Source organism: Zonotrichia albicollis, chromosome 21, assembly GCF_047830755.1.
Source record: "Zonotrichia albicollis isolate bZonAlb1 chromosome 21, bZonAlb1.hap1, whole genome shotgun sequence".
NCBI classification, from domain to species: Eukaryota; Metazoa; Chordata; class Aves; order Passeriformes; family Passerellidae; genus Zonotrichia; species Zonotrichia albicollis.
Window position 1 is genome coordinate 7563726 of NC_133839.1, and position 15605 is coordinate 7579330.

Below are 15605 nucleotides of genomic sequence, written 5' to 3' on the forward strand. Positions count from 1 at the left end.
GCTCCCTGCCAGAAGCCGAGCGCTTGAGGAGCAGGTCCGCAGCTGCGGAGGGCTGGGCGTTCCCCGCCCGGGTCCCTTCGCTGTCCCCGCCGCGTGTGGCCCCCTCGCACACCGCGTCCCTCCCTCCCTGCTGCCGGACGGGTCCCGCGGCTCTGCGGGCAGAACCAGGGGCGCTCCAGACCCCTGAGCGTGTCCCCCGCCATGCCGCCCCACGGAGGGGTGTTGGTGGCTCTCTGCACGCTGCTGGCCCTCGGTGCGGCCGAGACGCCCCCAGGATGGGCCACTCTGGCCTTCGTGTTCGATGTCACCGGCTCCATGTACGACGACCTGGTGCAGGTGATGGACGGCGCCTCCCGCATCCTGGAGCGGACGCGCAGCAGGAGCACCAAACCCATCAGCAACTACGCCCTGGTGCCCTTCCATGACCCAGGTAGGTCCGGGACAGGCTGAGGGTGTGTCCTGCCATGGAGGGGCTGCGGGGAGCTGGGCTGGGTCTGTGTTTGAAGAGTGCACTTCACAAGTGCTTGCACTGCTCCTTCTCCCTGTTTTTAATGCCCTGGTGGCTGCTGTGCTGGGGATGGCACCTCAGCAGCTGGGCTGGGGCTCCTGTCCCCAAGGGATCCTGTGGGCACAGGGTGGGTTGTTTTTCTCTGTATTAAACCCGGGGGTGCTGACACTTTGTTGTGGGTGGCTCTTCCCCTTCCATCCTGCTCCAATCTCCCTGGAGTAACCATGGGGGAATTTCTGTCCAACTCCACAATGAGCTTCCAGGTCACCTCAATAAAAACACCACTTGCTAAGAGGCTTTGGTAACTTGCTGTGATACCAGAAAAATTTCTTTCTGCCCCTGCTTTTGTCCTATTTGTGCACACCCATGTAAGGGCAGCTGGTCCCCAAAAGAGCCCTAGCCTCCTACAAGGAGAGAGGGACCCAAGTTTTATTTTCAGCTGAAACACTGAGCTGAGTGAAACCATTGGAGCCAGACAGGGAAGGAGGCAGAGGCAGTGAATTGATTCCTGCATTGCTTTGCTGGGAGCCTCCCCCAGTAGAAAAGGGCACAGGGTTTGCAGCTCACCCTGGCTGGGACCACCCAGCATGTCAGGAAAATTCCTGGGCATAGGTATATTCTGCCAAAGCAGTCACAGTATGGGCACAGGGGCTGGTCTGCCCAAAGCCACCTCTCTGCTGGTGCCAAGCCAGCGTAGATGCTGGACCCTGAGTCTCACAGGGGCCAGGAGCACCAGCAGTGTGGGAGGTGTTGGAAGGAACTGGTGCTGGGCTCAGGGGACTGAGTGGTGGCATCTGTGTGCTCACAGAGGTGGGACCTGTCACCCTCACCACGGACCCCCAGCTCTTCCAGCAGCGCCTGCGGGAGCTCCATGTCCAGGTAGGCAAACCCAGCCCCAGGCTGCTCTGCCAGGCCTGGGCACTGCATGGTGGGGGGTTCTGAGGGCAATCCCTGCATCCCCCACAAGTGTGATGGGGGTTCAGGCTGAGGCAGCCTGACTGGGGGCTGCACACAGGGCTGGAGGTGGAGAGGATGGGTGATACTGGTGCTGTGCCCCAGAGTCCTGCAACAGGGCAGAGAATTCCCAGTCCACAGCTCTTATGCTGATCCCAGAAGCGTTTGCACATACTCTCCATGGAACCAAAAATCTCTTCTACAACCACTGCCTGATAATTGAGTTTTTAATTTGTGTCTTTTTTTATTATTATTTTAAATTACTTTGTCTGTTTTCTGCCGGCTGAAATGTTCCCCGGGAGCTTAATCCTGCTTTATCCATCCCCACTCTTGCCCTGCCCCCTGTGAATTGCTAAATCCCTGTGGCTTTTCCCTTCGGATGCAGCTGTTTTGGCAGGAGCTGTCACGCTGAGGCTGCAAATGCTTTCCCAGCCCTTTGGGGTGCCAAGCCCTGGGAAAGTGGGAGCTGGTGCTCTCTGAGGCTTCCCTGGGCTGGCTGGCACAAACGTGCCCACTGAAGGTATCTGTGGGAAGCCAGTGGCTTCTGTGAGCATGGATCCACAGATGGGTGCTTTAATTAGTGAGGCAGGGCTGGGTCCGTGTGATCCTCAGCGTCCCTGCAGTTCCATCCCGCTGTAAAATTGGGCTGTTCCTGGCCGTGAGCATCCCCCGGGTGGATCCTGCCGGGATCTGAGCCCTGGGTGTCTCGGTGCCTGTGCCACGTCCCCGTCTGTGTCCCCCAGGGCGGGGGGGACTGCCCGGAGATGAGCGTGGGCGCCATCAGGGTAGCCGTGGAGATCTCCCATCCCGGCTCCTTCGTCTACGTCTTCTCGGATGCTCGGGCCAAGGATTACGAGCAGCAGGAGGAGCTGCTGCGGCTGCTGCAGCACAAGCAGAGCCAGGTGAGCGGCCCCGGCTCCTGCGACAGCAGCGCCGCATCACTGAGACACAGCCATAAAACCCCGGGCTGGGGGAATCCTGCACCCCTCGATGTCCTGGGGGGCTGGTGATGCCAGCTGTGTCCCTGCCGTGGGTTGCTGTGGCAGGTGGTGTTTGTGCTCACCGGGGACTGCGGGGACAGGAGCCACCCCGGGTACCGCGTGTACGAGCGCATTGCCGCCACCAGCTCCGGGCAGATCTTCCACCTGGACAAGCAGCAGGTGACAGAGGTCAGTGGGGACACCTGGCCCCTTGTGCTGAGGTGAGGCTGTGCTGGCCGGGATGGGAGATCTGGGTTTAATCCTCCCCTGGCTGTCTGCAGGTCCTGAAGTGGGTGGAAGAAGCCATCCAGGCTTCCAAGGTCCACCTGCTGTCTACGGACCACGAGGATGGTGGGGAGAACACATGGCAGGTCCCCTTTGATCCCAGCCTGAAGGAGGTCACCATCTCCCTGAGTGGGCCTGCCCCAGGGATCAGGGTCCAGGATCCAGCAGGTAGGAGCTGGGAAAGGGACAACAAGGGGAGTGAGTCTTTGGCCCCCACCAAGACCTCAGGTGAGGACAAGCAGCAAAGGGCTCACTAAACCCTGCCCTAAAACTCAAATGAAAAGGTGATGAGCTACAAAGCCCTCAGTGAACACCAGCACATCTCCCTGCTCCCCTCCCAGGCTGGCTTTGCCTCTGCCTTTGAGGGATTTCCCTGGCTGTGAGCTGTGATGGGCTCTGCACCACCCTGAGCCCTGAGGGAGGTGATTCCCAGCTGCTGTAGCAGCCAGGGGATGGATTGAGTTGCCCACCTGAGACATTCACTTCTGTTACAGGAAAGGTCCTGGAGAAAGGCCGAGGTCTGAAGGAGCTGCTCAGCATCCCCAACTCAGCCATGGTGGTGGCACTGGAGCCCTACGAGCCAGGGACGTGGCTGGTCACGGTAGGCTGCTGGCAGACTGCACATCCCCTGCCCTTCCCTGATGGATGTTTAGCTTGCCAGGCGTTTCCAGTTGTGGACTATCCCCATCCACCTCCAGCCAAGCAGTTAAAGATGTGTGAGCAGGATAAAATGGGCAGCTGCAACCTCTCCTTTCCCTGCCCTCAGTGCTTCTCAATCTGCTTCCAGACCCGGAGCAGCGGCCGCCACTCTCTGAGGATCACGGGCATCAGCAATGTCAATTTTCAAGCCAGCTTCTCCACGCAGCCGGAGTTTGACGCCATCCAGCGCGGAGAGCGGCCGGTGCAGGGTGAGGGTGGTGCTGCCCGGGGCCTGGGTGCCGCATTTGGGCGATTTGCAGCCGGGAATGTGGTTGGTGTTTTTTCCCTCCCCCTTTCCAGGTCTGCCCATCTCTGTGCTGGTGAATTGCAGCGGTCTGAGGCCGCCTGGGCGCCTGCAGGAGATCGAGCTGTTCAACACCTCTGGCCACGTCCTGCTCTCGCTGCCCGTGCAGCCGCTCCTCAACTCCTCCTCTGGCTCCAGCGCGCAGCTCTGGGTGGGATCGCCGCTCTGGGTGCCCCCAGGGGACTTTCTGCTGAAGGTGAAGGGTGAGGATGGCCAGGGCCACCCCCTGCACCGCCTCTCAGGGGTCACCTACACCAGCGTGGTCCCCGGTGAGTGCAGCCCGCGGGTGCTGAGCAGGGAGCAGAGGTTGCAGCGCTGCCTCTGCTGTGGTTTCTCCTTGGTCATCCTGCTTCCAAGGGTGCTGTACATCTGCACATCCCCAAACCCTTCCAGGTCTGCCCAAAGTGAACATCTCCAGCAATATCCAGGCTTACAGCCGGGAGCCACAGCTCATCTCCTGCTCTGCACGGAGTGAGATCCCTTTCCAGCTGCAGCTCAGCCGCGGCAGGAGGAAGCTTGGGGAGGAGCAGCTCTTCAGGTGAGCCTCTGGTATGGCCCAGTGAGCCCCAGGAGGGTCCCATGTGGGTCCCTGAGCTGTGACAGATGAGGGGGTGCTGTGTGTTGGGTGAGTGCCTTCAGGTTCTGAGCATCCCAAGAGGAAAATCCCAAGGGGCAGATCTGCAGCAAGTGGGATTGCACCTCTGCCGGACTCAGATGGAAAAAAGCCCCAGGGAGTAGGACTAGGATGGTGGCACTGCAGTCCCAAGGTGGGAGTGATCCATATTTCCTTCTCTCCCTTTTTGCAGGATTTCAGGGAACATCAGCTGGTTAATCCCTGCAGTGTCTGAGGGTGATGAAGGCTTTTACGAGTGCACGGCCACGAGCAAGGTCGGCGTGTCCCGGGCCCGTGCCTACCTCTCTGTGTCAGGTGGGGGCTGCTTGTGCCAAGCCTTGGAGCCCTTCCCATAGCTGGGCACAGGCTCCTTTCACCCAGGCATCCATCTCTTGTTTGCAGAGCCACCACCACGTCTCATCGCCCCGGGCAACATCACGGCTTCACCGGGGCAGGACGTGGTGATGTCCTGCGTGGTGCAGGGGGATGTGCCCTACAACCTGACCTGGAGCTGGGATGGGAAGGTGGCACAGCCAGGGGCTGGCAGGGCCCGGCTGCTGCAGAACAGCTCCCTGGAGATCAGCCACGTGCAGCCAGGGGACGGGGGCCTGTACGAGTGTGTGGCACAGAGCGCCCATGGCACTGCCACTGCCTCGCTGTGGCTCTTCATCCAGGGTGGGTTGTGCCCCTGTGTGGGACCCTGCCCCACAGTGATGGCACCTGGAGGCTGAGCCCTGCTCCCACCCGTGCAGAGGCGCCCTGGGTGAAGGTGGACCCCAGTCCCCAGCGTTTCAGCAGGGGCCAGGAGCTGAGGTTGAACTGCACGGCCGGGGGCCACCCCCAGCCCCAAACCACCTGGAGGCACTGGGGCTGGCCTCTGCAGCAGGATGAGAGGTAACCCTGGGGAGCCAGGAGCCTCCATGCTGGAGTCCCACAGGGATGGGGTTCCCTTGCAGGGATGTACAAGGTGAGGGAGGGAGGCCTGGGGCTGCCACAGCTCTGGGAAGAGGGAGGCATTGCAGTATCCCAGCCCCTGCTCCTGAGCTGCTTGGCATGCTGCTGGCCTTAATTTCCTATATTTATTTTTAAGCTGTCCTGCCTTATCCAGGTCACTGTCCCCACTTTGCACACCTGGTGTGAGCTCAGGTCTCAAAATACACCTTGTACTTCTCCTTAATTTCCTCTGCTTTTTGCCTTTCAACTCCTGCCTGTGTCAGGCTGTGAGTGCAGGGGTTCACTTTGGGGAAGGCTTTTGGGCTTTTGAGATGAAAAAGCCCAATTCTCAGTGCTTTTCCCTGCTTCAAAGCAAAGTCCTTCCCTGCAGCAGCTGGCTCTAAGTGCTGACCCACATCCACCACATGCCCAGCATGGCCTGAAACCTGCTCATTTATATCCACACATTTTCCATCATCCCTGTTTCCACAGGGCTCGTTTCTCCCTTTCTCTCCCATTTGCTGCAGGGTTTTCAGGGATGCTGAGGGTTCCCTGCACATCAGGTCTGCTGTCCCAGAGGATGCAGGGAATTACAGCTGCTATGCCAGCAGCACTCTGGGCTGGGATGAGCAAGTGGTCACCCTGGAGTTCACTGGTACTGGCGGCACACTGGGAATGGGGCTGTGTGTGATGGAGAGAATTGGGGTCAGCAGAAGGTGAATGGGGCTGTGTGTGATGAAAGGAATTGGAGGTCAGCACAGTGGGAATGGGGCTGTGTGTGATGGAAGGAATTGGAGGTCAGCACAGTGGGAATGGGGCTGTGTGTGATGGAGGGAATTGGGAACAGCACAATGGGAATAGGGCTGTGTGTGATGGAGGGAATTGGGAACAGCACAATGGGAATAGGGCTGTGTGTGATGGAGGGAATTGGGAACAGCACAATGGGAATAGGGCTGTGTGTGATGGAGGGAATTGGGAACAGCACAATGGGAATAGGGCTGTGTGTGATGGAGGGTGTTGGGGGACAGCACACTGGGGATGGGGCTGTGTGTTATAAAGGTGTTGGGGACTGCACCCAGGGCTCTGGGGTCCCCTTGGGCTGCATGGCCCCTCACCCAGAGCAGCAGAGGGTGACCCAAGTCCCCTCTCCCCACGGCACAGAGCCCCCTGCCATCCTGGCAGTGACGCCCAGCCTGAAGGTGCTGGTGGGCGAGGATGTCACCCTCGAGTGCTGGGTGTCGGGGGCACCCCCACCCCAGATCGTGTGGTACAAAGGTGAGCCCGGGGGGGGGGGGGGGGCACTCACCGGGACCCCTCCCCTGCCCCGCGGGGCCACCCCCGTGGCTGTGACACGGCAGGGACGCACAGGGTGTGACCGTGGCTCCCGCAGGGGAGCAGGCGGTGGCGGCGTTCCCGGCGGGCGGCCCGCGGGCCGTGCTGCGGCTGCAGGCGGTGCGGGAGGAGGACGCGGGGCTCTACGGCTGCCGGGCCCTGGGCGAGGCGGGCACGGCCTGGGACAGCACCGTGCTGCGCGTGGGATGTGAGTGCTGCTGTGGGATGTGAGTCCCGCAGCCTCTTCCACAGCTCCCCTTTGTGCCTCAGCTCCCTCTGCTGCTCTCCCAGGCTTCCCAGCAGGGAGGTGTTGGTGCCTGGCACAGGAATTCCGAGCTTTGGGAAGACGCAGGAGGCTCAGCAAGTGGGAGAAGACAAGGCAGTTATTGCATGGGGACATGAGGGTTTAGGATGCAAAGTGCATTCATTGGGATTAGGCAGAGGTGGGGGCTGACTTTGATTGTGTGAAAATCTTTTGCTGGAGGCAGAAGGGATGAAAGAGCATGAGGAGGAGGAGGGAAGGATCTGCATTGAGGGCAGCAGGGTTTAAAGCAGTTAAAGATGGAAAAGTGCAAGTTATTTTGCTGAGCCAGGGGTCGATGAGTGTACCTGGAGAGGTGGAAACTGCAAAGGCTCTGACAGCTTTGGAAAAGCATCAAATGTCGCTCTTGTAACTTGTCGGGGCACCCAGCTCATTGGTTTTGCAGCCCCATCCCTTCTCTAGGTTCAGCCATGGGGATGCTGGACCTGCCTGAGCCCTTTCTCTGCTGCTCTCTCCTCCAGCTGCCCCTCACTTTCCTGAGCCCCTGGGCGACCTGGAGGTCCAGGTTGGGGACAGAGTGAGCCTGCCATGCCGTGTGGAGGGATCTCCCCTGCCCCAGGTTACCTGGACTCGGCAGGATGGGAAGCCTGTGGTGGGCTGGCACGGCCCACGGGAGGTTTCCAGCCAGCTGGAGACTGCCCAGCTCCTCATTGACAGTAAGAGCTGAGTGTGCATGCATTTATTTGTATTTTTAACTCGTGCAAGGTGTGCAGCAACAGCCTGCAAGAATCCAACTCTGAGGGGTCTGTCCCCACTGGAGATGGTGCTGAGGCCGGGGAGGGTGGTCCCTGCCTTGGAGCTGGCTCAGGGCTCTCCAGCCCCACCAGGCTGAGCCTTCTCCCCGCTGTGCTCCAGGTGCCTCGCTGGATGACCAAGCCACCTACATCTGTGAAGCCCAGAACGAGTTTGGGAAGATCCAGGCAGAGGTCAAGCTCACAGTCACAGGACAGGGTTTGTGTTTCTGTGCTTTGGTCGTGAGTCCATCCCAGAGTGCTGGCAGGGCTGAGGGCAGAAAGCAGAGCAGCTGTCTCTGGTCCTGAGCTGGCCGCAGTGAACACTCAGAGACCCCAGGGCAGGGTTTGGGCAATGCCCTTCCAAACCCTCTTTGGTTTTGTGTGCTGCCATGGACCCACACTGCAGTGAATATCCCCAAATCCCTGGGGAGTGGCATCAGAGCTGGCCTATGCTGAGCCATGTCCCCTTGGAACAAAGCTGATCTACCTCCATTCTCCTGAGTGTTCCTGGCCAGTTTATCACTGATTAATGCTGGTTCCCTTTCCCCTCTTTGAACAGCCCCAGAAATAGCCCTTGCATCCCCCGTGGTCCGTGTGCTGCCTGGCCAGCCCGTGTCCCTGCCCTGTGTGATCCTGGCTGGGAGCCCCTTTCCTGCCCGCCGCTGGCTCAAGGATGGGCACATGGTGAGGATTCCATGCCTGCTGGGACCCTGCCTGGGTGGGTGGGCACCTGCCCCTTGAGGGGGCTTCACTGCAGGATGGCTCCCCCAAGCTGATGATGAAAGTCTCCAATGGAGCATTTGTGTTGGGAAGGCAATGTGGGTTTATCTCCACATCAGGGTGTTGCTCAAGGACTCATCTGGGGAAGGCTTTTGGACTTTTAAGATGAAAAATCCCAATTCTCAGTGCTTTTTGGTGAAAGAATCCTTTCTGGATGTGCCTCAGAGATGCAGAGGTGTGCTGGTGTTTCACCCTGCCATCTGTCCTGCTCTGCCCCATGTCCAGGTAGCCCCAGGTGGCCGCTATTCCATGCGGGCTGACGGGAGCCTGCATGTGGAGCAGGTGTCCCAGGGGGATGCAGGAACCTTCACCTGTGAGGTGACAAACGCCCTGGGCTCGCACAGGCAGGATGTGGCCCTGGTCATCCACGGTGAGTGACAGGGAGTTGGGTGTCCCCTCTCAGCAGTGACACAGGGCAGTGCTCTCTGTGCTGGATGTAGCCCTGGCCATGTAGGACAAGGTTTCTCTTCCTTCCCAGCTCCTCCCAGCATCGAGCCTGGCCCTGTTCTGGTCACTGCCACCGAGGGAGCTGCTGTCACCCTGCAGTGCAATGCCACCGGTGTGCCACCCCCCACTGTCACCTGGGCCAAGGTAGGGGACAGGGACAGGGACTCTGTGCCCCTGCCAGCCCAGCTGGGGCCAGCCTCGGGTTTAGGGAATTGTGTTTGGATAGGGGTGGAGCTCTCCAGCTGCCTGGGGAGCTGGGATCAGGGCATGGCCTGCTCTGATGTGCCCAGAGCTCTCTTCTTGCCTTTGGGATGATCATGGGAGAATCTCTGCCTTCCTCCCTTCCCTTTCCCCTGCAGGGCACAGAGCCCATTTCACCGAGCCCACACTACCAGCTCGACCCTGATGGGACCCTCCTGATCCCTTCATCGTCCCCTGGGGACGCTGGCACCTACTTCTGCACAGCCACCAACGCAGCAGGGTTCTCCAGCAGGGAGATGCAGCTCTCCATCAGCAGTGAGTGCTCAGGACAGCTCCACTGGGGACAGGCAGGGAGAGAGAATGACCTGGGAACACTCCTGGCTTCCTTGGAGCACCAGCCGAGGTGCCAGATGGGTTTGGAGGATGGCAAGAGGAGCAGTGAGGGCTCTGAAGTGTCCCTGCACCAGCTGTGCTCTCTCTCCATGCAGCAAAGCCCAGGATCAGAGTGAATGGATCACAGACATTGGAGCCTGTGCCCATCCTGGCAGTGCTGGGGCAGGAGACCACCCTGCCCTGCGAGGCCCAAGGGCTCCCCCCTCCCCTGGTGGTGTGGAGTCGGGAGCCCCAGCCCTTGTCCCTGGCCAGCACCAGGTAAGGAGTGCTCTGGGTGCTGGGGCCATCATCTCCTGGGGTTTTGTGTCCCTTCAGCTCTATGGAGGGACTGAGCTGCCTGGCAGGGGGATGTGAAGGGCACCCCTGGCATCGTGTGGGCAGTGCAGGAGCTGAGGCAGTGAGCAGGGCTGCATTAGCTCTGCTCTCCTTGGAGAGCACCAGGCTTTTCTTCCACGTTCCAAACATCTGGGACCAAGCAGCTGCTTCCCATCACTCATGTGCCTACCCTGGACATGGGGCTGGGAAGGAAAGGCAGCTCCAGTGCAGCTCCTCAGCCTGCTGTCTGTCTGCCTTCCTGCACATTCCTGCCTGGTGCTGTCACGAGGTCAAGGATGTGCCTGGGGATGGTGGATCCCTGTGGGAAGTGTTGGACCAGGGCCTGGTGCTTCTTGGGATGAGGTTTGGCACAAACAGAGTTGTTAGCCCAGCAGTGGCTTTGTCTGCCCTGGGATGTGGTATTTAGGTCAGTTTTGTTCCAGTAAGTGACTTCTGGGGGACAAATCAATTTGCTGATGGTGTTGAAGCTGATGACAGCCATGAGACAGTCAGTTCATGTGATTTGATGGGCGAGGGTAAACTCATATCCAACCATTCTTTGGGTTAGCTGGTGTCTTGGTCTTCCAATGCTTTCCCCAAATGTTAGCACCATGTTGGAAGGGATCCCTGAAGCCACAAGTCCTGGTCTTGGGGTTAAACACTTCTTACCTATACCTGAGGATTGCTGGGGAAGCAGGAAGGCAACTTGGTTTTGCTTTTCTTGGGGGATGCATTGCCTTGCTGTTCATGTCTGGTTTGCCATGGCTGCTCCTGGCTGTTCACACACCCTGTCCCCGTTTCTGCTCCCCCCATCTCAGCTGGCGTGTCCATGCCGGGTGATTGATGGAGCACACCAGGAGCGATCTGCAGCCGTGGGCTGAGATGAGGTTATGTCTGTGGAGCACAGATGGGGCTGGCAATGAGAGCATGGCCAGCTCCAGCTGCAGGGGCTGTGCTCTGGGGGGACCCTGCTCCTCCTGCATCCCCCTGGGCTCCTGTGCTGCCTCGTGCAGGGGCTGAGCAAAGGGGGTTTGCCCCCATGGGCAGCTGTGCCACTGTGGTGGTGTTTGCAGGGGTCCAAGGATGAAGGAAGAGATGAAAATCTTGACTCTATGTTTTAGAAGGCTGATTTATTATTTTGTGATATGTTATATTAAAAGAAAATATATTTATACTAGAAGAATAGAAGAAAGGATTTCATCAGAAGGTTGGCAAGGAAAGGAAAAGAATGATAATAAAATTTTGTGACTAACCAGATAGTCCAAGACAGCTGGACTGTGATTGGCCACTAATTAAAAACAACCACATGAGACTAATCAAAGATGCACCTGTTGCATTCTACAGCAGCAAATAATTATTGTTTACATTTCGTATCTGAGGCTTCTCAGCTTCTCAAGAGAAAAACCTTAGCAAAAGTATTTTTCAGTAAATAAGTTTGTGACAGTGCCACCCTCTTTGAGTGGGACGTGGCCATGGTGAGCTCTGAGCCCTCAGTCCTGCTCAGGGTTGGGTGATGGATGACATGGCTGTTTCTCCCATCCAGCTTTTCTGTTCCTTCTCCCCCAAGGTTCAGCATCCTCCCTTCAGGATCCCTGCACCTGGCTGAGCCCCAGGTGACAGACAATGGCCTCTACACCTGCACGGCCACCAACGCTGCGGGGAGCGCCTCGCTCAGCTACAGCCTGCACGTGCAAGGTTCAGACACCTTCCATTTGTGCCCATATCCCCGAAACCCCTGGCTGTGTCACATCCTTGTGCCAGGGAGGAAGGATGGGCACAGCCTGAGGTCCCCTCTCCCCCAGCTCCGCCCCAGCTGTGGATTGGTGATGGGGAAAGGCACCTGGCAGCTGTAGCCAACACCTCCCTGAGGATCCAGTGTCACACCAGGGGCATCCCCCCAGCCCAGATCCAGTGAGTGCTGCAGTGCTGAACTCCCTGTGCTCCCAGGATAGGTGGTTGGGGTGTCCCTAAGGGGGGAGGCATCCATTCCTTCTCCTTGTCCCTGGTGTCCTTTGCTGGCACTGCCAGCCTCATTCCAGGGGACAAGGGGACAGCCCTTGCTGCCAGCACCCCGTTGGTGTGCAGAGACAGGGTGTGGGTGGTTGCTGCCTGTCCCCTTGCCCACAGGTGGCTGAAGGATGGGCACCCTCTGGACGGGCAGGACGGCGTGGTGGTGTCCCAGGATGGTGGCACTCTGCTGCTCACACGAGTGGGGCTTGGCCACCAAGGGCTCTATGCCTGCCAGGGCAGCAGCTGGGCAGGGCTGGCCCAGGCAGAGGTGCAGGTTTCAGTGCATGGTGAGTGCAGGGTCTGGGGTGAGGGGTTCTCTCCATCCCGTGTGTGGGGAGGGACGTGGCTGCCCAAAGGGGTGGGAGTTCTTGGCCCAGATTTTTGGTAGGTGTTGTGTCACTGACTTGATCCCTTGGGATCTTGTCCTTTGTCAATGAAGCTGAGAGGTGATGGCATTGGCACGGCAGTAAATCCTTGAGTGGTGTTTCCTGCTGGAGGGTCCTCCCCCAGCCCCATTTCCTGCCACCAGCAGGATGTGGCTCTGAAGGTGCCAGGTGAGAAACCAGGCAGGGAGCAGAGATCCCTCCCTGGGAAGAATGGATGTCTCATCGGGGCAAGGACCAAACCTCTGGCTGGTTTGGGCAGCAGTGGTGGCACCATGGGGGGATGTGTCCCCTCCCAGAGCAGGGACTGGGATGCGCCCCCGGCTGCTGTTGTGCCAGGTCTTGGTGTGTGCCAGGAGCCCTGGGTGAGCCTGGCTGTGCCCCGGGGCCCTGCCCTGTGCTGGCTGCAGGCAGACAGAGCCGCTGACAGCGCTGCTGGGTTGCAGTGCCTCCCAACATCGAGCCCAGCGCGGTGGATCTGACCATCCCCGAGAACAGCTCAGCATCCCTGGAGTGCCTGGCTTCGGGGCTGCCCGCTCCCGGTGAGTCAATCCTTTCCTCAGCTCCTGCTCCTGAACCCCTGGGGCAGCAGTGCCGTTCCTCAAGCTCAGCTCCCTGCTTTCCTGCAGACATCGCCTGGTTCAAGGGGCAGGAGCGGCTCCGGGCCGGAGCGGGGCTGGCGCTGTCCGGGCATGGGAAGCGCCTGGAGCTGCCCCGAGCGCGGCTCTCCGATGCCGGCAGCTACCGCTGCGTGGCCTCCAACGCGGCCGGGCTGGCCGAGCTCCGCTACAGCCTGCGGGTCACCGGTGAGCGCAGCCGTGGGGGCTCCCCCCTGGAATACCGTGTGGGACCGGTGGGGTTGGCCCAGCCCTCATGATGCATCCCTGGAGGATGGCTCATTTGCAATTCCACTCATACAATCCCCAGATGATATCCTGGAAAGCCATGGCCCCATGGATGGGTATTTCCAGGTCCCCATTACAGGATCACCCACCCACCCTGTCCCTTTTGCACTCCATGTGCCTGGTGACATTTCTGTCCCCCCAGACTCAGTGGTGACTCCAAGATAGGCACTGGATGCTTTTTCTCCCTCGATCCAAGCATCCCTGCATCTTCCCAGACCACTCAGCATGTCCACAGCTCTGGGGGCTGAGCCAGGCCCTGGTTTTTCCCGGGGATGCTCCAGTTGGTGGAAGTCCTGCAGGCAGGAGGCCAGGGCGTGGAGAAGATCCAGTTCTCCTGCTCTGGGCTTGTTCCTGCAATCTCTTCCCAGGGAAATGTTTGCACGTCTGCCGTCCTGGCTCGCGTGCATTGTTTGGGTTCTGCTGTTTTTGTTTTCCAAGGGTTTCTGGGTGTTGAGACTTTTCTTCTCCAAACTGATGTCCCCCATGGGAAGGAGTTACCATTTTGCAGCCAGCTGTATTTATGAGCAGCTGAGAACATCACCCGATAATGGAAAGAGTTGGGTAACCTTCTCAGTGAGCAGAGCTGCCTAATAAGGCTGTGTCTGGCCAACCTGACCTTGGCTTGTTTGTGGGATGCTTGGTCATCCTCTGCTCTTGGCCACATGCAATTAAAAGCATCCCTCGCTTGGCTGGAGAGACAAGATTATTGTTTGCACATGGAGCCAGGGCAGGGGGATGTCACTGGTGTTTTGTGGCACCCAGCAGGGCTGCAGGGGGTGTGAATCCATCAGGATGGAGCTCCAGTGAGGAGCTGCCCTTCTCCTCTTGCCCAGTGCCATCACTGAGCTGCTCCTCTCATCCCTGCAGTGCCTCCGTCGTTCTCCTCACCAGAGCCCGAGGCCATGTCCGTGCTGGAGGGACAACCTGTCCAGCTGTCCTGCGAGTGCCACGGGACCCCCCTGCCCACCCTGAGCTGGTGGAAGGATGGTAGGGCCCTGTTCCTCAGCCTCATCTCTCCCCACCTGGGCTCACCCAGCTGTTTGTCTCCTTGGAGCAAGGAGAGATTTTTGTTGAGCAGAATCCTGGTTCTGGGTGGGGATTTGTCCTGCTGGGAGCCTGAGGGGAATCTGCTGTCCCCTTCCCTGGGCAGGTGAGCCCCTCTCCAGCCAGCCAGGGAGCCCAAAGCTGGTGTCCCCAGGAGGGAACGTGGTGTACATGGAGAAGGTGCAGCTGCTGGACCAGGGGACGTACACCTGTGAGTGCAGGAACACTGCTGGCAGCAGCAGCAAGGAGCATCACCTGGAGGTGCATGGTGAGTGTGGGGCACCTGAGACCTGTGGGGGCAGGTGGAGGTGCTGGGACTCTCTCAATGTAAGGTCCAGCTGGTAATGGCTGCTAAAGCCATTTCCAGTTGCCTTGGATATTTTGGAAGGGATGCTGCTGCCTGGGTCAGCTTTGCCCCTCCATTTGTGCACAACTGAGGGAGCTGCTGCTCATCCCCTCCACCCCTGTCCCTCTGCCCACAGCACTGCCAAGGCTCCAGGGCAGCAGCAGCAGCACCCCCAGGAAGGTTTCTGTCATCGAGGGTGGTGAGACAGTTCTGGAGTGCGAGGCCATGGGCACAGCAGCACCGTGGGTGACCTGGGTGAAGGACGGGCAGCCCGTGGCTGCTGGGGATGGGCTCCTGCTCACGGAGCAGGGGAAAAGGCTGCACATCCCCAGGGCAGAGCTGGCCCATGCAGGACGCTACGCCTGCCTGGCTGCCAGCCCAGAGGGGCAGGAGCAGAGGGAGTTTGACGTTGTGGTGCATGGTAAGGATGTGGGATGGGGCTGGTGGCTGGGGGTGGGTGCAGGCAGGATGAGGGTGGTGATGGGGAGTAACTTGATGTGCAGCAGGTGTTGGACAATCCAGCATGTAGCAGGTCCCAGGGTTGTGCTTCAGGAATAGCTGTAGAACTGTGTCCATCAGGCAGGAGTTTCTTTCTAGAGCCATCACAGCAGATCATCTCATATAAGGTCCTCTACTACCTCATGGGTCAAGGTCACTTGAGATATAAAAGTTCTGAGGTGGCTCAGGCTGTGTGACCATCCGAGTGTGAGAGCCTGTAAGCCTGGGCTCAGGTAAGTGGCACATCTTTGCTGTAGTCACCTGTCCCAAACACCTTTGAAGTCACCATCTCCAGGTGATGCTAATGGTCCTTCTGGGTTTGTGTCCTAAAGATGTACAGAGCAAGAAGGTGGGAAAAACCAGGTTCACCCAGTTCTCCCCTCCTTGCTTTGCTCCTTTGATGTCCTGGCTGCTTTGCAACTGTATGTCCATCTTCTTCTGCATCCCCAGTTCCCCCTGAGTTCATTCAAGGATCAGGAGTGACAACCAATGTCAGCGTTTCCCTGCAAGGATCCCTGACCCTGACCTGTGAGGCCACTGGCATTCCCCAGCCCAGCGTCACCTGGTTCTGGGATGGCTCCCCTGTCACCCCCAGCGAGCACACACAGCTGCTTTCAGG

General features: G+C 59.0%; 1 protein-coding gene across 1 annotated transcript in view; it reads left to right on the plus strand.

The window, feature by feature from the left end:
• Positions 1-107: 107 nt before the first annotated feature.
• The window catches only part of HMCN2 (hemicentin 2), a 36984-nt gene continuing 21486 nt past the window's right edge, over positions 108-15605 (plus strand). The window contains exons 1-28 of the mRNA XM_074556338.1: positions 108-430; positions 1317-1387; positions 2206-2364; positions 2509-2631; positions 2724-2895; positions 3222-3635; positions 3727-3999; positions 4124-4268; positions 4537-4658; positions 4746-5018; positions 5096-5237; positions 5804-5931; positions 6438-6551; positions 6667-6816; positions 7392-7586; positions 7786-7881; positions 8224-8348; positions 8670-8814; positions 8923-9035; positions 9251-9407; positions 9581-9743; positions 11368-11495; positions 11603-11711; positions 11928-12097; positions 13966-14085; positions 14249-14410; positions 14625-14909; positions 15437-15604. Of these exons, the coding sequence (XP_074412439.1) occupies positions 202-430; positions 1317-1387; positions 2206-2364; positions 2509-2631; positions 2724-2895; positions 3222-3635; positions 3727-3999; positions 4124-4268; positions 4537-4658; positions 4746-5018; positions 5096-5237; positions 5804-5931; positions 6438-6551; positions 6667-6816; positions 7392-7586; positions 7786-7881; positions 8224-8348; positions 8670-8814; positions 8923-9035; positions 9251-9407; positions 9581-9743; positions 11368-11495; positions 11603-11711; positions 11928-12097; positions 13966-14085; positions 14249-14410; positions 14625-14909; positions 15437-15604 (4651 nt within the window). The 5' untranslated portion in view covers positions 108-201. The remainder of the gene's footprint in view (positions 431-1316; positions 1388-2205; positions 2365-2508; positions 2632-2723; positions 2896-3221; positions 3636-3726; positions 4000-4123; positions 4269-4536; positions 4659-4745; positions 5019-5095; positions 5238-5803; positions 5932-6437; positions 6552-6666; positions 6817-7391; positions 7587-7785; positions 7882-8223; positions 8349-8669; positions 8815-8922; positions 9036-9250; positions 9408-9580; positions 9744-11367; positions 11496-11602; positions 11712-11927; positions 12098-13965; positions 14086-14248; positions 14411-14624; positions 14910-15436; position 15605) is intronic.